Raw genomic sequence first — 24793 nt, forward strand, 5'->3', positions numbered from 1 at the left:
TTTACTTTAAGTGCCGGACTGCAGAATTGACAGCTGGAAGCTGATTGAGTAGCAAGAGGTATTTCCTATACCACCTATGACTGTAAATAGTGACACAAAGATGGCAACTTGTGAGCATGCAACTTTAAAAAAAATGTATTTGTAGCGCTCTCCTGACGGGTTCTGTTTAATACACTTGATACTTCCATCTGTCTCTGTAATTGCAGCTTCAAGCATACATTTCAGAATATTTAATACAGAAAAACTTTTTAGGTACAGGCCATCATGTTAGGTATGCTCGAGACGTGTATATTCTGTTTTTGCAAAGGCTAGGTTTGATTGATTACTTATATTAATATTTGATCAGAGCAAAGGAACGCTATGCCTAAAAATAATCATTCTTTCTTAGAACATAGGCATAAATAGCCATTAGAAAGCATAAAGGCTTTTCCATTTTCTGTGTGATGCAGCATGCTTTCTGCTCATCTAATAGCCTTTTATGTGAGGCACCATGTTTAATGTAGAATAAACCTCAATATATGGAGGCTTTGCCGCTTGGACAGAATAAAGTAAAGCAGCAATACCACGTATATATGCTGTCTCATAGCTCATGACATTCCTGTCTGAACTAAGAGTTTTTTTTTAATTTACCAAATGCAAGACAACGTTGAACCAGAAAGTTTTGTTTTTTATTTTATTTTTTTTGTTAATCCTTTACAATTGGTGTTTTAAAACACTAAATCAGGCCGCCGCCGCGCTTTCAAGCTCCCCCCGATGCACCGACGACCTGACGGCAGAGGTCAGGCTGCCCTCCCCTTCCTCATTGACGCAAAAGGGGAACGTAGCAGAGCCCATTGAAAAACCCAGTGACAGACAAAAGCAAGATGGCGACCCAGGGGAGACAGTGGACAGCAAATTGCCCAAACCAGTAGTAGACAACGGAAAGGTAAATTTTGAAGAGCCAAGTTCAGGGATGCTGTTATTTTTCCGTATCTAGTATTTTTTTCCATACTTAGTGGGATAGTTATCTCTTCTTTCTGGGGTGGGGAGGGTGAATGGCGTGGTATTGCTGCTTTGACGTGGCTGTGCTTGCGTATCTGCTGAGTGTCTTCCTAGCTTTTTATTTTCCTTGTATGTTTCATTGCCTAGATCTCATCTAACATAGAACCATACCAAAGCTGTCCACTCTCTAACAATGGATAGTGTAAGACTGCTGGTGTGTACAGCAGCCACCAGAATGTTTTTTTTTTTTTTTCTGCACTGGGTTCCAATAACTGTAATCTATGTCCAAACAAAGGCTCACCCTACCTACTTCTGAAAAAGAATTATTTAACATTTACATCCCTTCTAGTCGACGCCAAAGTCTGGCAAGAACAGCACCAAGAAAGAAGGAGGGAAAAGGAAGATTAACATGAGTGGTTACATCCTTTTTAGTAGTGAAATGAGAGCTGTGATAAAAGCTCAGCATCCAGACTACTCTTTTGGCGAACTCAGTCGTTTGGTAGGAACAGAGTGGCGGAATCTGGAGGCCACAAAGAAAGCAGATTATGAAGGTAAACCATCAATCTCTCTTGTAATTTGACTCTCTACATATCTTGGATGTATAAATGGTATCAAAGTGTATAAACCCATACGTAAAGATTTAAACAAATCTCTAAGAGTAAAGAGTAGGCTGATTGCTCACCGTCTCCTGAAAACACTCATTGCCAAACACTATGTGACTAGCATCAATACTGACCTGGAACAAGTATGCAGGTCTGGAAAGTAGAAAACTCATGTGCATACGTGTTCTGGGTCAGTGATGCCATTTATTGAAACTAGTGGCTCTGTGTCACAACCAGACCACTAGTATTTGCAGAATGAGAAGTTGCAAAATAGCAGCCTCTATTATTTTCTTCTAATGTTAAACTGCAGGCAGATATAAAACACAAGTGAATGCGGTTATGTGTTCAGTAAAAAATACAGCTTTCTCTGTCGCTCATTGACAGATGCAGTCCTCTTGATTAATATCAAATTGGGTTATACTGCCCTCTACAGGAGTAGGACACTAGGCAGAAGGAAAGCGTTCTGGCCACACCTTAGGGGCAGTCCCAGAGGGTATATCCTCTCTCTCCCTGCTACAGGATGTCAGTTTTTTTCTGTCTAGTCAGGAGTAAGGACCTAAGTTCCTTGCTGGGATCTTTGGTCCTGGCAAGATTTTTTTTTTAGAATAATTTTTTAGGCAGCTTTTTTTCTCCAGTTGTTCCTGTGAGATCTTCAAGCAAGTATGCTGAAACTGGGCGACGGGCTGGATGTTGAGATCCAGTGGTCACCCCAGTCAGCCTACGAGCGCGTGCAGGCCCTAGCTCCGCGCTGGGTCGGCCACGACATAGTCCCACTGGACGGGGACTGACCCTGCGAGTTAAACGTCTCGCCGGGACACCGACGACCAGTTGGAAACTGAGTCACGGCGTCCGTATTGGTCGACAGCCCCCCCCACCTCGGTGGAGAGGGGTTCTGTCAGGAGTTGGCGCCCGCCTGTTCCGGTATGGTGAGTAAAATGTTCCCCCTCTCCCCCTGACGGGTTTGTGGGTGGACGCGGGCCCCTCCCTGGGATGATCGGACCCTCATGATCCTGGATCCCGCCTCTATCCTATAACAGGCGTCACAGATCCCCCTCTTGAGGGTGATTTAGTGAATAAGAACCAGAAGGCTTGGTTTGGGAGCTGACTATCGGAAGTCACTGTATGAGGGGCACTGTAAAGGGACCATGACTGAAGTCAGTGGCTGGCATTACTGTTAGGATGGCCATGTAAGAAGGTGATAGCATCCTACCTTATACATAAGGTTGCAATACAGGCTGATGCCTGTGCCTGGACTACCGCCATCCTCAAGCAGGCCGCCATCCTCCCGCAGGCCGCACACCTCCTGCAGGCCGCACAGGCCGATAACTACCTTCCGCAGGCCGCTGCCATCTTTCCACAGGGGCCGCCATCTTGGCGTAGCCTCGTGTCTCCAGCATGGGGGCGGCCATTTTGGAAGTGACCAGCTACCTTGGAGTAGCATGGGAGGCGCCGGAAGGCGTGTAAAGGGGCGGAGCCGCCTCCTTTACCCGGGAAAAGGATCCAAAAGACTTCCTGTCTGTAAAAGACAGCGCTGAGAGCAGGTTGATAGAAACTTCTGTGCATCAGGTGGTGAGCCTTGGGGTCTCTCTCTCTCTCTGTGGGGTCCAAAGCAGGTAACACTGAGGGGCGCTGTTGCGCTGGGGGATTACAAAAAAAAAAAATTTTTTTCTTTGCAAATATTTTTTGTTTGTTTGTTTGCTGGCAAGTGTCTTGGCTTAATCATGGACCCTGCCACACATGTATCCCCACCTGATCCCCTCGAGGTGGCCGCAGGACCCTCCAGTGCCCCACCTGTGATTGATGCATTATCAGCAGTTTTGGAGTCTTTGGTATCCCGGGTGGAGGTGGCCTGTCAGGGACGGGGGGCAAGAAAGCGACCCCTGCCTACCCCTATTTCATCTGACACTTCAGATACGGATTCTGAGCTTGTCACTGCAGCTGCAGGTCCCTCTGCTGGGGCTGCTGTCTCGGGTACGGTCTCCTCAGACAGTGAGGAGGACGTTTCTGCCTCCGCCATAGCGCAAGAAGAAGCCTTGGTGGACGCACTAGTCATGTCTGTCCGGGAAACCTTAAGTCTTGAGGTTACACCGGCAGAGGTAGCTGACACTGAAATTCCCTTTGGTACCAGCAAGCCTACCAAAATGGCGAAGGTTTTTCCCTTGCCCAAATGTTTTGGTAATCTAATTAAAGAAGAATGGGATCGTCCGAAACGAACCCCTGCTATTTCCAAACGCATTGCTAGGCGCTATCTGTTTGAGGAATCCCTCCTTAAAAAATGGACGGTACCACCAGTGGTGGACTCACCGATTTCCAGACTAAATAAAGCCACTGTTATCCTGTTGGAGGACGCTCCATCCTTTAGGGATCCGGTGGATCGAAAAGTGGAAGCGAAATCCCGCTCCACTTTTTCCCTGGGTCAACAGTTAGGCCAGTGGTTGCCATTGGTTTAGTTTCACAAACATTGACAGAATGGACCAAATTGTTACGCCGTGACATAAAGGGGAGAACTATCCCCCCGGCAGTATCAGATTTGCTAGAGCAGATTATTCAAGGGCTACAGTTCATCTGTGACGCCGCCCTGGAAGCCACTCCCTTGCTAGGGCGTGCATCTGTTTCAGCAGTTGTCCTCAAACGTGTGTTGTGGTTAAAGTGCTGGTCGGCGGATCAGGGTTCCAAAAAAGCTTTGGCTAATCTTCCTTTTCAGGGGGATCGCCTGTTTGGGGCCACCTTGGATGAGATTATAAAGGATCTCACTGGGGGCAAGAGCACTTTTTTGCCACAGACTGCTAAGGGTAAAGGACCTCGTAACAGACGAGGACCTTCCGTTTCCGCTCATAAAAAGTTTGTTCGTTCCGCTGGGGCGGGCGATAAGGCAAAGCCCTCCAAAGCCCCTGCAGGGGGTTTCAAAGGGCGCTGGTCGGGTAAACAAAAGTCCGGCTCAGCCAAACCTGAAGATAAGACCCATACAGCCTGAAGGTGCGCCCCCACCCATCTCTGGGGTGCGGGGACGTCTTCACCGGTTTCCGGATCCATGGCTTTCCAGAATCCCAGACAAAGTGGGTCGCAAGGTCATACGGTCGGGATACAAGATCGAGTTTCGATCACTTCTACCGGTGCGATTCTTCCCTTCCAACATTCGACTATCCCTGGATCGCTTAAGAGCTTTGCGGGGGGCAGTAATGGACTTGATGCAACAGGGAGCGGTAGTTCCCATTCCTTGAGCAGAACGTTTTCAGGGGTTCTATTCGAACCTATTCACAATACCCAGAGAGGAGGGCAAGGTGCGTCCAATTCTGGACTTAAGAGCACTCAATCATTTTGTCCGGGTACAAGAATTCAAGATGGAATCCATCTGAACAGATCTGGGCCTAACTTTGGAGAGATCCCTGGCAAGGGTGTGTCTCCTTACGGAGAAGCTCCGAAAGATTCAGTGAACGATTCGGATGTTACTGTCTGTCAACTGGTCTTCCCTTCGGATAAGGATCCTGGGACTGATGGTGGCCTTCTTAGAGGCAGTACCGTATGCCCAGTCTCATACCCGAATTCTCCAAAAGGAGATTTTTTTCAAATGGAATCGGAATCCCGATTCTCTGGACAATCGGATCCGGTTGAGCGAGCGGACCAGGGAGTCTCTGGTCCGGTGGCTTCGGTCTCCGATGCTCAGCCAGGGGAAGTAATTTCTTCCGATAGAATCCAGGTTACCAATAAATGTATTGGAACTGAGAGCGATCAGACTTTGTCTGATTTACTGGATCGAGCAGCTTCAGGGCAGCCCGGTTTGGATCCAGTCGGACAATGCCACGGCCGTGGCTTATGTCAATCACCAAGGGGGCACCAACAGTGCCCTGGCGGCCATAGAAGTGGCCAGCATTCTTCATTGGGCGGAACGGGTTGTTCCGGCTCTCTCCGCGATATTCACTTTGGGGGTGGAATATCGGCAGGCAGATTATCTCAGCCGTCAGATTCTGGATCAAGGGGTATAGCCTCTTCATCCAGAGGTATTTCACCAGCTGTGCCTTCATTGGGGCACCCCGGGGGTGGATCTGTTGGCAGTTCGGCTCAACAGGAAGGTGCGGAGGTTTGTAGCCCGCTCCCGAGATCCTCGAGCGGACGCAGCAGACACGCTGGTCGCCCCGTGGGGACAGTATCCGCTACTGTATGTCTTCCCTCCTCTCAAGTTGCTGCCGAAACTTCTTCGCAGGATAGAGGTGGAGGGAATTCCAGTTATCCTGGTAGCTCCGGACTGGCCTCGTCGACCCGGGTACGCCGACTTGGGCAGGCTGGTCGCGGACGCTCCTTGGAGACTTCCTCTCAGGGAGGATCTGCGGTCTCGGGGACCGATCTTCCATCCTGCTTTACAATCGCTGGCTTTAACGGCCTGGCTATTGAGACTCAGGTGCTGAAGGACAAAGGATTGTCAACTTCAGTTATTCCTACTTTAATTAAAGCAAGGAAAGCGACTTCCAGAAAAGTCTATTATCGCACATGGAAGTCTTATATTGCGTGGTGTGAATCCCTTGGATTTCCTCCACGTGCCTATTCGGTGACCCGAATCTTGGCTTTTCTGCAACAGGGGGTTGAGCAGAAGCTGGCCTTGAGTACTGTCAAGGGTCAGGTTTCAGCGTTAGCAATTTTCTTTCAGAAACCTTTTGGCTACCCATTCCTTGGTGTGGAATTTCATCCAGGGGGTGCGGCACTTGGCTCCGCCAGTGCGCGCGCCCTTACCGCCCTGGGATCTTAATTTGGTGTTGTCGGTTCTTCAGAAACCTCCCTTTGAAAATATCAGGGAGATTCCCTTGCTTACATTATCCCAGAAGGTGGCCTTCTTGGTGGCCATTACTTCTGCATGCAGGGTGTCAGAACTGGCCGCATTATCTTGACGTTCCCCATATCTGGTGGTTCATAGGGATAAGGTGGATCTTCGTCCGAATCCATCCTTCCTTCCTAAGGTGGTTTCAGAGTTTCATCTGAATGAAGATATTGTGCTACCTTCCCTGTGTCCTAAGCCCAGTCATCCTCGGGAGTGTGCGTTACATTCCTTGGATGTGGTTCGGGCAATCGGGGTATAACTGAAAACTACGGACTCGTTTCGTGAAACAGATTCACTTTTTGTGATCACGGATGGCCCCAAAAAGGGGTTGCCTGCATCTGCCGCGACTATCTCCAAATGGATCAGACAGACGGTGGTACAGGCTTATTCTATTAAGGGTCGGAATCCTCCGTTCCCTGTTAAGGCGCACTCCACTCGGGCGCTCAGTGCTTCCTGGGCCTTCCGCCATCAGGCGTCAGTGGTCCAGGTTTGCAAGGCGGCTACCTGGTCGTCGGTTCATACCTTTACAAAATTTTATAAAGTTGATGTGATGGCATCGTCGGATGCCTCTTTTGGCCGCAAGGTTCTGCAGGCCGCAATTTGAGGAGACCGTTGGTCTACCTCGAGGGTTTTTTTCTGTTGGATTTTCAGTTGAGTCTCATCCTTTTGTCTGATGAGCCTTTAAAACTTCTAGTTGGCACCGGTTGGGCCTTCTAGATTGGATTTTGATTTCTGTTATCCCACCCCTCATTTGTGGCACTGCTTTGGGACATCCCAATTTGATATTAATCAAGAGGACTGCGTCTGTCAATGAGCGACAGAGAAAAATGGATTTTTGTAAAATCTTACCGTAAAATCCTTTTCTCTTAAGCTCATTGACAGACGCAGTACCCGCCCCTCTACTTTTGAGTTGGGTTGGGTTAAATTCTCTGACACTGCTTTGTGACATAACTGACATCCTGTAGCAGGGAGAGAGAGGATATACCCTCTGGGACTGCCCCTAACGTTTGGCCAGAACGTTTTCCTTCTGCCTAGTGTCCTACTCCTGTAGAGGGCAGTATAACCCAATTTGATATTAATCAAGAGGACTGCGTCTGTCAATGAGCTTAAGAGAAAAGGATTTTACGGTAAGATTTTACAAAAATCCATTTTTTTTGCAGATAGTTCAATTACCTGGGTCTGGCTTGGTGTTAGTCTCTTGTAATCTACTGTACAGTAGAAATTGGATTGAGAGAAGTTGGGGGCCAATCATGTGTGCTCCATTAACATTTGTTAAATGAATCTGTACTTCATAAATTAAGATGTGCTATGGTATGGTGAACAACTAGAAAAGTTAAATTTGCCTAAGCAGTATCCACCTTTTTTATCTGGAATTTCTCTTGAAAAATAGCCGTGCACTTCCTTGTAGGTGCCTGTGCCTACACCCATGCTTACAGCCTTAGCAGTATATCAACAGTGTAGGACTGCTACCTCTGACTGGTAGTCTTGGAGGATTTGGACTAAGATCTAGTGCCCCCCATAGCCATCTGCTTGCTGTCGGGCCTCTCAACAGGAAGACAGAGGAGGGACCAGAGAAGAGGAGGATCTGGGCCACTGTGCAAAACCACTGCACAGAGCAAAAAATATAATTTCTTTATAAATTTAGGCCAAAATGTATTCTGCAACATGTCTTTGATTTAAAAAAAAATGCCAAGTGTATATTAATTGGTTTATATGCAAGTTATAGCATCTACAAACTATAGTATATATATTTTAAAATTGATCAATTCTGATGTACTGACAGCCAATCTCATTTCTTGAGGCCCTTAAATGCCAGGACAGTACAAATATCCCCCAAATGACCCTTTTTTTGGAAAGTAGACAATCTGAGGTATTTAGGTATTGTTTTTTTTTATTAATATAGCCACTATAATAGGGGCTACCTACAGCGCTTGCTAACAATATAAGTGTATTAATAAAGTTCTTTCAAAATTTCATATAAACCATAATTCATATAAATCGAGAAATACAATATAGAACCTGTGCATCAAATTACTTTGTGCGAATTATGCAATAGTGATCAATATCTCTAGGTATAGCACAGTGATATTGATCACTATTGCATAATTCGCACAAAGTAATTTGATGCACAGGTTCTATATTGTATTTCTTGATTTATATGAATTATGGTTTATATGAAATTTTGAAAGAACTTTATTAATACACTTATATTAGCAAGCGCTGTACGTAGCCCCTATTCTAGTGGGCTATATTCATTCATCTATCATCTGTCCTCAGCAGCTGCACATTACATTGATTTACATTTATTTCTAATAATTAAATATTTTATCATTCTACTTAAATTCAGTACATTGGTGCAGGGGATATACCACTAGTATATTTTTTTACATTGTTTTTTTTTTTTTTTTACATACTGTAACCATTACAGCACATCATATGACTGGTGTGGCGGTGATCAGGGACAATGACTGGTGACAGTATGTTGAAAAAATAAATTAAAACCTTTTTAATTTTTTTTTATATACACTTTCCTCAGAGTAGTTCAGTGTCACCATAGTAATGCTTTTCTACTCTGGGGAAGTGATCAGGGTTTTTTTTGTTTACACTTTGATTGCTGTTACAATAACGATCACTGTAACAGCAATATTTTGAACTGTCATGAATGGGTTACATTCATACCAGCTGTGACCAATAGTGATCTTTGATAGCTGTGGGCCAATCACAGTATCGCTGTAAAGGGAGCACAGCTGTTATAAATTACATTCATTCATAACTGCTTTGTTGACTTTGTGATCATGTGATCAGATCCCCAAGTCGGTCAAAGTGACCAGGTACCGGAAGCTGCAATCCTGGGAGCAGTGCATTGCCTACATGTTCGTGATCCAGTCTGCCTGTTACCTACCTGCAGTGAATGTATGGTGGGCGGTCAGCAAGTGTTTAACTGCTTCTTGTCCTTATGTTCCCTGCCGGCTCTCTGGTGCAGTTGCAGAGGCCAGGATCACTGCTCTCTGTGTGGCCTGGTGAATACGAGGGAGAAGGAGGTACATTTGTACCAGCCCACCTCTGTGACGAATTAAGTCAAAAGCAACAAGATGATGTCACTTCCGCTTTCAGTTTATAGTTTACAAGCTGGTAACAATTTGGTTTCAGAAGATGCTTTTGAGGGCAGACCTCAGATTTCTCAGTAAAGAGCAGAGTTGTATAAAGTACTCGAAACCCATACTTGAGTAAAAGTACAAGTGCTCGATCAAAAAGTGACTTGAGTAGAAGTGGAAGAGCTCGATCAAAAAGTGACTTGAGTAGAAGTACTAAAGTATTTTTTGTACTTAAGTATTGCAAGTAGTTTTCTTTTAAATTTTGCTACTCAAGTACTGAAAGTAAAAGTACAAGTACTGAAATAGTACCTGTCACTGTCCATACTATCACAAGGGATGTTGTTCATCCTTTGTGATAGCAATGAATTTGATTCCCCAAAAAAATGTAAAGTGACAGTGTAAGAAAAAAAAGTAATATAATAAAAAAACATTTTAAAGTCCCCTCATCCCTCCATGCTCACGTGCAAATACAAACGCATGCATATGTAAATGGTGATCTCACCACAGGTGAGGTATCACCGCGAACGTCAGAGAGAGAGCAATAATTCTAGCGCCAGACCTCCTGTTTAAACTGGTAACGTGTAAAGGCTTTTAAAGCATCGCAGATGGAGATTTTTAGGTACCATAGTTTGTTGACATTCCACAAGGCATGCACAGTTTGTAAATGTGACATGTTGGGTATCTTTATAGCAGTGTTAATTTCGTCGACTAAAACGTTTTCGTCGACTAAATTAACACAATTTTAGTCAACTAAAATACGACTAAAACTAAAACAATTCAGATGACTAAAATACGGCTAAAACTAAAATGGCATTTTAGTCAAAAGACTATAACTAAAACTAAATCGAAATTTGCTGCCAAAATTAACACTGGTGCATGCTCAAAGCATAATACCATAAATAATAACATATTCGATTTTTCACTCCAGGACCAGCAGTAGTATTTAATGAGTTTGGAAATTGTAGAGAAATGCTTAATACATGCATTACAAATTACAATTGAACTACACCCATTCGATTATAGATGACTAAAATGTAGGACGTTTTAGTAGACTAAAATGTACTGGAGTTTTAGTCGACTAAATACGACTAAAACTAAAACACTTGCAGAAGACTAAAACTAAAATGCCATTTTAGTCCTAAGACTAAGACTAAAACTAAATTGAAATTTGCTGCCAAAATTAACACTGCTTTATAGTTGAACAAAAGATTGGGTATTATCATGTGACATAAAAATTGCAACAACTCACATGTTTTTCTCCAAGACTTTTGCTTTCAGAAAATTCATAATGTTTGGGGGTTCTTATTTCTAGCAAAAAATGCTAGTGGGGAGGTTAATTGCTTATTGCTGCCATTACTAGTAAAATAAATAAATAAAAATTCCATAAAAATATTGCAGTTTGCAGACGCTATAACTTTTGTGCAAACCAATATATAAATCTAAATTTCTTTATCAATTTAGGCCAATATGTATTCTGCTATATATTTTTGGTAAAAAAAAAAAAATCCCTATATAATATATAATATATAATATATATATATATATATATATATATATATATATATATATATATATATAATATATATTTTAAATTTTTTTTATTGGCAGTGTTTTATAGCAGAAAGTAAAACATTTAGTTTTTTTTTTTTTTCTCCCCAATATTGTTGCTTTTTTTTTTTTTTTTTTCATAGCAGAGGTGATCACATACCACCAAAAGAAAGCTGTATTTGTGAAAAAAAAGACATCAATTTGATTTGGGAACAGCGTCGCACGATCACTCAATTGTCAGTTAAAATAACACAGTGCCTGTTCATTAGGGGGTTAAAACCCTCCGTCCAAGATTTGAACAGTGTGGGCAGGCTGAATGTATCAAGTTAATTGATTGATCAACCTGGGTACAACCAGGCTGCCATATTTACTTGCAATAATCACTGTCTTCTCCCGGCTGATGCAGGGCACCATCTATAGGTTTGCTTCTGCCTGGTCTTCTTCTTTGGCTTTCAAATCTTGGCCAAACTGTATTCCTTATTGTCAGTAGGGAAAAGTCAGGCCACTGTCATGGCTCTACTGTCTGATTGGTCTGTGTAAATATTAATCCATTGGCAGGTAAACAAGCTCCTCTTATACAGTATGTATCTCAAATGTTTATTTAGCAGTTTGAAAGACCACCAAAAGGTACTATAGCATGCACAACTACCAGGATGTGATGGGATCTGTTTATGCAAACAAATGGCAAACCTTGTTATTTTGAGTTTAACTTACATTTTGCAGGCATTCGATTTTTGTATTTTGTTATACTTTTCTTCAATCACCATATTTTGTGTTTTATCAGTTGGGTGTATTTTTGTACCCAACCTTTCCACTATGCAGTGATAGCACTTATTAAGTGTCTTTAATAAGAACAGTCTGCAATGCCCTACAGCTGCCATTTTTCAAGCATATGCTGCATATAAATCAGAGCTGTAGATTGATCTATGTGATTTATGTATATAGCATCTATTTGTATCTATTCTTGCAGTGTATAAGTGGGTCTCACTGTGTTTGGTTCTTTTGTGAGCTTCATCCAATTAAGCATTTGTAATCCTGGGGAAAATAATTTGGTTTTCAGACACATAACCTGTAGTTTTGTGACTGGCTTGAAATATGCTGATCATGCTTGTTTTTTTCTAGAACGAGCTGCCAAAGTGGCAGAGCAACAGGAAAGGGAGAGATTAGCACAGCAACAACAGCAGCAACAACAGCAGCAGCAGAATTCATCTCCCAGAGCCGGAACACCTGTAGGAGCCCTCATGGGTGTTGTGCCTCCACCCACTCCAATGGGAATGCTTAACCAGCAGATGACACCCAACTCCGGTAACAGAAGCAGTAATTAAATTAATTTCTATATCTGTAGAAAAATATATACAGCTCACCCCTGCTTGTGCTTCCTGTGCGCTGAAAGTATTAGTTTGCTTTCAAGATATAAAAAAAAATGAGGCATCGAGCACTAGCTCACTGAAAAATTATTTTTATTAGTAAGTATAAAAAGTATAAAAACATCCAGGGAAACTCATTAATGTGTTTCAGCGCAGCAGCAAGGGTCTTGGTCATGCTTCTAGAGACTTTAGCTGATCAGTTCTCTAGATTCTATTTGCAGCATTATAGCGCATTTAGTTTGTGATGCCTCTGGATCTGTCAATGGTTTACTAGCTAAAATCTCGTTTTCATTTAGCCTATGAAATTGCTGTCTGCAAAGGTTTAGTGCAAACATAGCGCAGGCAGTTTATAAAACAATGAACATTATGCTCCTGTCAGGAAAAGAGAGCCCCTGACACTCCTTGAAGGTAGAAAATAGAGAAGCTTTACTCAACAAAAATGGGAGAAGGAATTGGCAGGGGAAATACTGCTTCTTTATCTCAGCACCTAGACGAACAGGGTATATTTAACCTGCTATGTACAGTGGTGATGGTGTCACTTTTTTAAAGCACTTCTTTTAAAGACAACCTATCATGAGAGCAATATAGAGACTGAACTACTGTTGAAAATGCTTATTTGTAAAAGATCTAGGAAGCCTCCTACACATATGATGGACTTGCCCAATTTAATAAATTCAGGTTCAGTATTTTTCAATCTCCCAGGTGCTACAATAACCCCAGGCCCCATGATAGCATTTTTAGCAAAGCAAACTGTGCCTAAGACTCCATTCACACTACTGCGACTTGTCAGCCTGACAAGTCGTGGTCCGTCGCGGTCCATGCAGTGCTACAGGACCCGTTCTAATAGGAGCGACACAAGTCGCTCCGACTTAGAAAAAGGGTCCTGTACTACTTCGGGGCGACCTCGGAGCGACTTGCATAGACATTCATTATATGAAGTCCGTGCAAGTCGCGCCGAAGTCGCGGTGCACGGGACTTCACAGGTCACCCCCTAAGTCAGAGCGACCTAATGTGAACGGAGCCTAAGGCTTTGAAATTGGCTACATTTTGCCATATTGAAACCAAAAATAGAATCATTCAAGCTACGATACATGAAAAATATTGAGGTCACCTTACAAGACCGGATCCTCAAATATACCAAAATATGTATGGCAGTTATAAGTATTGAGGCAATAGGGTCAGCATGACAACCAGCTGGACAAGTTGAATTTTGTGATGGAGAGGCAGCCTCCATGTTTCTCTCATGAATGGTTTATTTTTATAGTTACAGAAGTCACCAAAAATCGAAACTAGACTCGGCGAAGTGTTTGTTTCAGAACACCATGGTGAGCAGTCATGCAGTGTTTTGGCAAGCATCTTGTGACTACTGCTACCATCTGACTTTAGGGTGAAGGTTGGGCAGAGAAGCAGATTTTTTTAATCTGTTTAGTTCTTGAAGCCTATTTATCACTATATACAGAACTCTACACACGTTAGTCTTTGTATGCACAGGTTGGTTTGCCTGTTATAATACTACGTAACAGATTCACGTAGAAGAATGAGGCTATAGAACAGTGATGGTGAACCTTGGCCCCCCAGATGTTTTGGAACTACATTACCAATGATGCTCATGCACTCTGCAGTGTAATTGAGCCTCATGGGGAAATTTAGTTCCAAAACATCTGGGGTGCCAAGGTTCGCCATCACTGCTATAGAAGGATATTGGACTAGATTATCAGGTTGCAAGGGTTTTTTTATTTTTTATTTTGTCTCTACGTTTTTACAACTTAGACATTAAACTCAACTGCAAAAATAGGGGAAAATTATTTTTCTGCATCTACCAATGATGCGGTTTGTTACCTAATCGCCCCTAACATCATACTACAAATCACTATCAGATGAAACAACAGGTTAAAATTGTGTATTCACCCTGTCAACCACACTTCAACACTTAACATGTTACTATATGGAGAAAAAGGAAGGCGAGAAGTAACCACTTTTGTGTAGCTTGAAGGAAGTGTCTCACTGCACGTCATTCTCTGCCTATCCTAATACGACATATTGCCACCCTAAGGTTTTGTCTACATGAGCACTGGATGTAGAAGTAAAGCTCCATTTGGGCGGTGGGGAGACTCGCACCAAGTGATGTGACCTAAATGTTCTTGCCAGCATTTTCTTGATAACTAAGGCTGACCATACATTATACAATTTTCTTACAATTTTCTGTACAATTTTCTTTAGATTTACCTTCAACTATGTAGTACAAAGGCCTGGCTTATAGGATACAAATTAAAGTGTTGTTTAGTTATGACCACATATTATATGGATTTTGGTAAATCTAACCGATAATTGTACAAGAAAATTGAACATGTATGGCCAGCCTTAGTTTATCAGGTCAGTCAGATGGATGCAGAGTTGCAGACAGTCGGTCCGTTTCCATCTGACTGCCAATTGAGGAAAAAGCCGGCTGTGACCATGTCCACTCTGCATAACTGGAGCGGACATGGACCTGTCATCTGCCTGCTCAGCGGGGATCAGCATAAAGGTTCCCTGCTGAGCAGGCGAGTCTGCTGCTGGAGTCTGCCCGTTTCAAAGGGACCTAAGTGTATTATGTTGCACAATGCATATTACCAGACAATAGTCTGTTTCTTACTGTAAATTTTTCTGCATCTTGAAAACTTTTTAAAAGTCATGGGCTTATTAAATTTATTCCATGGGTTCATGGTTATACCAATTAATATGTCATTTTTATTTTTAGTTTAATCACTAATTCATTGTTTATTTTATTTACACCATTAATATCACATAACTAACTGTAGTTTGTCATAGTAGTGCATGTTTATATTAATTGCATGTTATTGATGCATGTTTGTTCTTCAAGGCATGATTGGGGGCTACTCACCTGGTCTGCCACCCATGCAAGTTGATGGCATTATTAGCATGGGCAGCATGCAGCCTCATCTCCATGGGGTGGTGCCACCCTCTCACCTTCCTCCACCCGGTATACCAGGCTTTCCGGGAATCCCAATGCAGGGTAAGAATGTCATAACCTCATCATTCCATGTCATCTCTCACCGGGGTCTTGTATGTATATGTACCGTTCTGGTAATGTTCTAATTTTGTTGATGACCTACAGTTTATTTTTTACTTGTAGGCATTTTGCAGCTGAAAGCACATGCGTCTGAATGCTAAGCCACTTAGGAGCTCTTTAATTCACAATATAGTTGTGACACTAGGAGTAGCACGTTTAGTAATGATTGAAAAAAAATCACTAGAAAGAGAGTGAGAACATGTGTTAATTTTATTCTGGCCATACCCCTAATATTGGCAGTCATTTTAATCAGTTATTAAACTTCACTTTGCTGATGATCACTGTCTTTGTTGGGGTTGTCTGGAACAGTTTCAGTCCCGGTTCACACTATTGCGATGCGGGAACACTGCGAATATACTGAGTGTTCCCTCATCGCATCCGCAGAACAGGCACTTCACACTGCCATATGTGATACGCTGGGGGTGTCAATTCAGAGTTAACGACACCCCCAGATCAGATCGCATATCGCAGTGCGATCTGACAGTTCGCACATGAATCGGATCGCACTGGTGTGAACCACCATGCGATCTGGTTCTGCTGCGGACCAAAAAAAGGGTCCTGTGTGAGTTCACTGCGATTGCAGTGCGAATTCAGCCATACAAACTGTATGGCTTTTTTGCACCGAACAGACATGTGCTTTTAGGAGCAGTGCGCTCCGAATCATATGCAATGTCTGTGATCGCATTAGTGTGAACCGGCATTTACAGACAGAAGTAATGTTTTTTTTTTATTATTATTACAATAGGACATATTTGAACCCCTGTCAGTTTTTTGTTGCTGGACTAACTCCCTTGTAGTCTATTTTGTAAATCTAAAACAGACCAGTCCAGTGGACAACAAGATCCAGCCCTTAATGGCCTCAACTGAGATGTCCACAGGATGCAGATGTAGACCAATGGCCATGCAACAGGGATCCTGTAGCTCGCAGCAAAAGAACTGGGAAGATCCAAAAAATTCCAAAAAGGGATCCTCGTCAATAGGTTAAAAGTAATTATTGCACAAACAAAAATAGCATGCTTACATGTTAGGTTCTTGACAATTAGCATGGGATTGGGTGGAAACACTATAGGGAAGGCTTGCGAATGTCAGCAGCTGTGGTATCTAAAGCGGTATGAAGGATGTCTGGTTTGACAACTGACAAAGTCCTGCCAGTGTCTGGTGTTCTCCACTACTATTCCCTGCCTCGTGGCAATCTTTGTCAGAAGGTGTGAACCTTTGAAACACGTTACCGCCCCCCCAGACCACCCCTGTTTTTCCTACAGCATGTGGGGTTTGCCACGAGGCAGGGAATAGTAATGGGAAACGCCAGACACTGGGGGCTCTCCGACAGCTGTTAAACCAGGTTTCCTTAATGCCGGGCTTGGATACCACAGCTGCTAACATTTGCAAGCCTTCCTATGGTGTTCACCTAATCCCATGCTAAATATCAAGAAACTAAAATGTAAGTGTGCTATTTTTATTTATGCAATAAATTACTTTTAACTTGCTAACTTCCTGCACTGTTGTTCCTTTTTGTTGTAGTCTAATTTGGGGATACCATTGTAACCAGAAGTAAAAGGAAGTCTACCTAATAAAGCAGCTCATAGATCATGAAAAAAACTGACCTGATTCTCCCATCCACACATTCAACGTGGTTGGGGTAATCATTTAGTTGCGCTATTGTGTTCTGACAGAAAAATTCCCTGCCATCAGAATACACTGATCAGCACTGCCGGCTATAGCAAGCAACGCTGGTCAAGCAACAGGCTGGTTGTACAGAAGCCAGATTGGTTGATCAACATCTGTACAACCCATACATGGATCCATTGCTGAACCGGCCAAATTTCAATCCATATATGGCCAGCGGTAATAAAAGCCAGACAGTGGCTCCTATTCTACCTCCTCGTTTCAAAACGAAAATAAAATAAATGATTTGGCTGGAGTTGTAGCAGCGAACTCCTCTGATGGGTTTTCTCATTAGACGAAAATCTTCTCTTGCTCTGGCCACACATTTGAAGTAGCTTTTTATTGACTTGAATGGTGCCAGCTCTCCATACACTTGAATCATGTCAATTCGATAATGTGTCTAGTGTTTGAGTATGGCCCCATTCAAGTCTTTTGGTACCACTCAAACAGACCAGCGTCAGAACAGACTTTAGTCTAAGGAGATTTTTTGAGTTTTTGAGGCATCTTTTAGAGAAACAATGATTAAGCCTCTCCAGATTATGATTAACAATTATGAAAAAATAGGAAAAACTGATTACTGAAAAATGAAGGCTTGCGGTGGCTAACATAAAAAAGAATGTGAAAAAACTATTCTATGTGTTGTTAATTGAATGTCTAAAAAATGTATTGGGTCAAATAACACACAATTTAAATAACTTTTATAACTTATTGCATTAACACTGCATGTTATTAATGCTGCACATTAAAACTGTGGCATTTCTGGGTATAGATGTACAAACTTGAAATAAATGTGCCAATGCTGTTGGTATGTTATATTTAAGCCCTACTGGGTATATATTTAGGCAGGTTTATGCAGATGGCGCTTATATACCAATACATCTGTAAAATGTTTACAGTCAAATGAACTCAAATCTGTGTATATATATTTGACATTCATTTTCTCTGACATTCTAGTTTACTATTGTGGTCCCTTGTAGACATTTACCACTGGGTTTGAGTAAGGAGCTAGTTCATACACAACATGAAGTGTGAAATAAGGCATTGTTGCATAGCAGTGTTAAAAAGCACTTTCATGTTTCCACAAAATTACAGACGTAGCTGTCTCTATTTGTCCACCAAAGGCTACGATGTTATATTTACCTGTTCTGTGCACACAGCACCAGCAACCGACGCCCCTGCTCACAGGAGTTTGACTGATAGCAGCAGGAGCCTATGGCTCGTGCGGCCCTCAGTGTCTCCTGTGAGACCAGAAAGTGGGGAGAGTGGTGCTGCAGCTGCGACAAGCACTGAACCATTGACAGGGTTCAGGTGTTTGGGAAGGAGAGGGGCGGGGGGGGGGGGGGGAGAGAAAGTAGTGGGACATTTTTTGCCTTAATGCAGAGAATGCATTAAGGTAAAAAACCTTTTTTACTTTTTAACCACTTTTAAGGGTAACTAAACCAAAGAAAAACAATATATCGAGTTAAGCAGCTGCAATATTTTCTTTTTTCAGACTAGGAACATTTTTCATCTGGAAGAATAAACACCTGTTTATCTTGGCAGAAATTCCTTTTGTGAACTGAGCTAAAAGCATATAGCAATGTTATCTATATTTTGTAAATTGCCAATCTCCCTGTCCACCATGTAATAGAGATGTATGTTCAAATGTATGGAAGTCCATCCTGGGTGACCACTATGATGGCTCTCCAAGGATACATTGGAGGAGTAAGTGTAGCCACCCTAAAGGTGTCGGGGGGGGGGGGGGGGGGCGTTTGCTACCAAGTGGTAGCAGCAAAGAGTTAACTGGCACACTGTAATATATTCAAGTGAAACAATATCCTTATTCTACAAAAATAATCACTATGTAGACTATTTTTCATTAAATAGTTTAGTGTTCGTATAGTGCAGGCATCACCTAATGGCAGACCGCAGTCCGGATCCAATCTGAGCCACTGTCCCATCCGGACCTGCGGTCGTGCCATTTAGCAGCCACTTATGTTCCCCAGGTCTCCGCTGCTGTCATTCTCAAGGCAGGGCGAACTTTTTAAGGTACTGTTAGGTATTTTTACACTCACTGTCTGCATTAGTAACACTTGGCACCGTAACAGACAGTAAAAAGGAATGTCAAACGTTTACCCCTATTGCCTAAGTGGTAAGAAAGTAGAAATCCTACAGTGGAGACCCCTGTTACAGTGATTGCTGTCAAAAAGATGGTGTCCTTTTCACTCAGTTCCTCTCATGGCTACAAAATAGGAAGTGAAGAAAAAATTTCCAAATGGGGGCAATGGTGGCTGGTTAAGTTCAAACCTCCTTCAAATTTATTGTGAACACTGACTGTTTTTATAAAAGACTGGTACAGTGAGGGAAAAAAAAAATATATGATCCCCTGCTGATTTTGTACGTTTGCCCACTGACAAAGAAATGATCAGTCTATAATTTTAATGGTAGGTTTATTTTAACAGTAAGTGGCCGAACAACCACCAAAAAATCCAGATAAAAGCATTTCAAAAAAGTTATAAATTGATTTACATTTTAATGAGTGAAATAAGTATTTGATGCCCTATCAATCAGCAAGATTTCTAGCTCCCAGGTGTCTTCTATACAGGTAACGAGCTGAGATTAGGAGCACTCTCTTAAAGGGAGTGCTCCTAATTTCAGCTTGTTACCTGTATTAGACACCTGTCCACAGAAGCAATCAATCAATCATATTCCAATCTCTTCACCATGGCCAAGACCAAAGAGCTGTCCAAGGATGTCAGGGACAAGATTGTAGACCTACAAAAGGCTGGAATGGGCTACCATCGCCAAGCAGCTTGGTGAGAGGGTGACAAAAGTTGGTGCAATTATTTGCAAATGGAAGAAACACAAGAAACACAAAATAACTGTCAATCTCCCTCGATCTTGAGCTCCATGCAAGATCTCACCTCGTGGAGTTTCAATGATCATGAGAACAGTAAGGAATCAGCCCAGAACTACACAGGAGAATCTTGTCAATGATCTCAAGGCAGCTGGGACCATAGTCACCAAGGAAACAATTGGTAACACACTATGCCGTGGAGGACTGAAATCCTGCAATGCCCACAAGGTCCCCCTGCTCAAGAAAGCATATGTACAGGTCCATATGAAGTTTGCTAATGAACATCTAAATGATTTAGAGGAGAACTGGGTGAAAGTGTTGTGGTCAGATGAGACCAGAATCAAGCTCTTTGGCATCAACTCAACTCGCCATGTTTGGAGGAGGAGGAATGCTGCCTATGACCCCAAGAACATCATCCCCAAATGCTTTGGGGTGTTTTTCTGCTAAGGGGACAGGACAACTTCACCGCATCAGAGGGACGATGGAGGGGGCCATGTACTGTCAAATCTTGGGTGAGAACCTCCCTTCCTCAGCCAGGGCATTGAAAATGGGTCATTGATGGTTATTCCAGCATGACAGTGACCCAAAACACACAGCCAAGGCAACAAAGGAGTGGCTAAAGAAGAAGCACATTAAGCTCCTGGAGTGACCTAGCCAGTCCCCAGACCTTATCCCCATAGAAAGTATGTGGATGGAGCTAAAGGTTCAGGTTACCAAACGTCCGCCTTAAAACCTTAATAACTTGGAGAGGATCTGCAAGGAGGACTGGGACAAAATCCCTCCTGGGATGTGTGCAAACCTGGTGGCCAACTACAAGAAACTTACAATGGGTGCAGTGCTAAAATCTGACAGAAAGTCCTTGACATGAAATTCAACAGAGAGAGTCGAATAGGTGTGGGGTCCAAAATAGAAAGTCTTTTTTTTTTTTTTTGGACCCCACACCTATTAGACTCTTTCTTTTGAGTTTCCTGCCAAGGACTTTGTCAGTTTTTAGCACTGCACCTTTGTATGTTTGTATGTTTTTAATAGAGATCGACCGATTATCGGCAACACCGATATATGGGGGGCCGATCTGCGCTTTCCCCGATATATCAGAAATCGGCTTTTGATTTATCGATATTGCCGATATATCATGGAAAGTGCTTGTACCAGGTTGATGCCTGCATCTAGAGGTACCAGTGTCCATAGCTGCATTCTGGCTGAGAAATCCAGCGCCACCCCCCCCTCCCCCCTTCCAGCCGCCTTCCGGGTCTCCCGGGAATCCTACTGTCACTGCAACCGTCTGACCCGGGTCTTACAACATTCAAAACAGCCAAACTTGACGTTTTGAATGCTTTTAAGTGCAGAGGAGGGGTTTGGGGTCTTTTAGACCCCCCAGGTACCTCCACCACAGTACCTGTAGACAAAAAAAATAAAAAATTTAATGTCAGAAAATATCGGCACATATCGGCCGATACCGATGACCAAAATATCAGTATCTGTGGTAAAAAAAAAAACTATATTGGTCAATCACTAGTTTTTATGCCAGTATTCGCCACCAGTGAATTGTCAGCTGCTTTTCTATACATTATCCTAATAATGTAAGCGCATGTCTGTTGTTTTCATCAACTACAAGAAATGTCTGACCTCTATTAATGCCAACAAGGGTTTTGCCACCAAGTACTAAGTCATGTTTTGCAAAGGGGTAAAATACTTATTTCATCCATTAAAATTCAAATCAACTAATTACTTTTTTTAAATGCATTTTTTTTGTTGGTGTACTGTCTTATCACTGTTAAAATAAACCTAGCATTAAAATTATTTACTGATCATTTCTTTTTCAGTGGACCAATGTACAAAATTCGCAGGGGATCAAATACTTTTTTCCCCCTCACTGTACTTGGCCATACTGCAAAGATTCAATTGTTTTTAATCGGTAAGATCTTATCTGTAGTGTAGGAGGATCAACAGGACGTGGAGCCTACATATGTTGATTTAATGATCATAATAATAATAATAAAAAAAAAAAATCTTTAAAATATTTTTTTCCCCAAACAATTATTTGCAGAAAAACCTGACTATTACTGTAGTTATACACTGCATCATTTTTCCTCTCCCTAATTATTTTAAAATATGCACATACTTCTGGTTTGTAATATAATACAGGTGTTTTTCATTCAGTTCACTGTGAATGTTACATTTCTGCTTGTAAAAGATATTTCTCTTACGTCCTCCGACAGTCGCCGCCTCTTCATATTCGTCACATATGGGGTATTAGACTTTGCTCCGAAGGAGTAGCTAGGCAACAGAATATGTTGACATTAAAGCTTTTAACATATCCCACCCTCAAGGGGTGGTCCCCTCAGTCAATACCCTCCTACTTCCTGCAACCATATCTCAGTTTTAATGTCTAGCTTGTCAGGAGTGGCTGGCTTTCTCTGTGCTGGGGCTTTCTGCCCCAGACTCTTTCTTCTTTTTGAATTTTTGTTTGAGTTTTCTCTCTACCTTTACTTAGCTGTTCTTTTTGTCAGCGTTAGTTCTTCTGATGAAGAGGATCATGCGGGCTGGGTCTCGGGCTGATCCCCCCTGGTCGCAGGTCGTGGGTCAGTGGCTTCCCAGCCTGCCATCGAGCGTTCAGCCAGGTAACGCTCCTGGCACAGTGAACGACCCATCCCTGTTCGGTGCAGGGATGATTGGTGAGGTGGCTACCTCACTGGACGCTGTGCGGTTTCTTAACCCCCATTCTGTGCGTCTTGAATGCGACTCTCCCTGCCTCATGTGCAGCGGCTTGTTCGCCTGTGCGGGTCCCCCACGCCATGTGAGGTAAGTGTATTTATGTGGGGACCTGTCTGTCTGGGGGGGTGTCAGTCTGGGACTGTGTAACCTGCCTCTATTCACACTGTTTGTCTCCCTATCTCTCGGCTGCATGCTGTGGGCTGCAAGGGGGGGGGGGAGCTGTGTGACACTGTGTGTGTCAGCCTGGTCAGTGTGAGAAGCTGTGTGCTGTGGGGCATGTTTTTTTTTGGCATGTTTGGGCATATACAGCGATCGCTGCGGCGATCTGACATGTGTTCTTATACAGGGATGACATGTGTGCATTACTGCACTGTGGAGCGGCGGTTTCGGCGCCAAACGGCGCCATTTTGCCTACACTCGCTCCGGCCGCATGTTTTACATGCATGGCGGCCATTTTCTTGTAGCCTCCATAGGCTTTCATAGAGCGCCCTGGCAGCATCACTTCCTCTTTCCAGGAACACCGATCGAGGCAGCAGCAGCGGCGAGGGTCTCCTCAGGTTTTATCCTTCTGTTCTTGCTATCCATTGCCTGTGTTCAGTTTGCATATTCCCTGTGGGGGTCTCATTGTGCTTGAGTGTGGTGCGGTGGGCTGCGCTTGCCGCGCTTGCTTAAAGGGGCAGTTAACCCTTTATTGTCCGGCATTATAGGGGCAATGGATTCTCAGGAGGGCAAATTTCCTACCGCCTTGGTGGAAAGCCAGGGGACCGCTGTTTCCCCCCCCAGGGGGGGATTTAGCCACTATTGTGGCTGGCCTTGCTGCTCAGGTGCAGATGCTGGTGGCTGCTCAATATACTAAAAGGCCCAGAGTTGCTCTTTCCTCTGATTCTGAGGGTGAAGGTGATGGGGCTGTTATGGCGGGGGCCTCCTTATCGGGGTCCCGCTCCTCCCTAGATCTAGTGGGGTCCGAGCAGGAGGCTGAAGTTGAGGGGGTTGATAATTCTCCCCCTGGCTCGCCTGAAGAGCTTGCAATCATGGATGAATTGATTGCTTCCATAAAGCAAACGCTGCGTTTGCAGGATGAAGTGTGTCCCCCCGCTGCCTTGGCGGCCTATGGGACGCAGAGAAAACGCAGGACGCCGCAGGTTTTTCCCTGCAATGATGATTTTCAGCGCGCTGTTAAGGAACAATGGCGCAATCTGCGCAAACCTTTTGCTGTACCAAGTAGATTCAAGCTGCGTTATCCTTTCTCGCCTTCCACTGATGAAAGGTGGTGTGTGCCTCCCCCAGTGGATCACGCAATTGCGGTTTTAAACAAAGCCACTGCGATCCCTGCAGAGGATTCCCCTGTGTTCCGTGATGCCACGGATAGGAGATTGGAGTCTCTTGCCCGTCATACTTATTCTGTTACGGGTTCTATGCTTAAGGCTCTGTTTGCTTCTCTCATGGCGGCCCAGGCGATCGCAAGTTGGACGCAGATGCTTAGGCGCATCCTAGTGGCCGATTCGGCCTCGCCGGCGACCCTGGATATGGTGGATCAAATACACCAGGGTGTCATGTATCTGTGTGATGCGGACCTGGACCTGGTTCCGTTGGCTGCACGTGTGCACAGCGTGGCGGTGTTGTCTCGCCGCCTGGTTTGGTTAAAATGTTGGTCGGTGGACCAGTCCTCACGTAAGACCTTAGCCAATCTACCTTATGATGGGTCTCGCCTTTTTGGGGAGTCCTTGGATGTGTTGATCAAGGGGATCACCGGGGGTAAGAGCACTCTCTTGCCCCATTTCCCCAAGGCTAAGGGGGCTTCTGGGAAGAAGCATGCTAATTTTCGGCCCCCTCAGGGGTCCTTTCGGCCGCACTACAAGGGCAAGCCGTTCAAAGGTCAAGGCTCTCAGAAGAAGCCCTGGTCTGGGAAACAGAAGTCCGGTCAATCCGGATCTGCAGCCCATAACAGTACGGCCTGAAGGGGCGCCCTCACCCAGTTTTGGGGTGGGGGGACGCTTGCTCGGTTTTCTTCAGCCCTGGTTGGCCCGTGTGCGGGACAGATGGTTTCAGGAGATCGTTCGATCTGGTTACAAGATCAAGTTTCTCTCTCGGCCGGAGAGCAGAT

At 43.7% G+C, this 24793-nt stretch overlaps 1 protein-coding gene across 4 annotated transcripts in view; it reads left to right on the plus strand.

The window, feature by feature from the left end:
- The window catches only part of PBRM1 (polybromo 1), a 179058-nt gene that overhangs the window by 130953 nt on the left and 23312 nt on the right, over positions 1–24793 (plus strand). For 2 of the 4 annotated variants that reach the window (XM_082265485.1, XM_082265486.1), the window contains exons 25-27: positions 1331–1532; positions 12159–12341; positions 15264–15416. In XM_082265485.1, the coding sequence (XP_082121611.1) occupies positions 1331–1532; positions 12159–12341; positions 15264–15416 (538 nt within the window). Of the gene's footprint in view, positions 1–724; positions 926–1330; positions 1533–12158; positions 12342–15263; positions 15417–24793 lie in introns of all 4 variants that reach the window. The other 2 variants (XM_082265488.1, XM_082265487.1) reach the window with 2 other exon arrangements.

The sequence above is a fragment of the Pelophylax lessonae genome (genome assembly GCF_965119305.1).
Source record: "Pelophylax lessonae genome assembly, chromosome: 8".
NCBI classification, from domain to species: domain Eukaryota; kingdom Metazoa; phylum Chordata; class Amphibia; order Anura; family Ranidae; genus Pelophylax; species Pelophylax lessonae.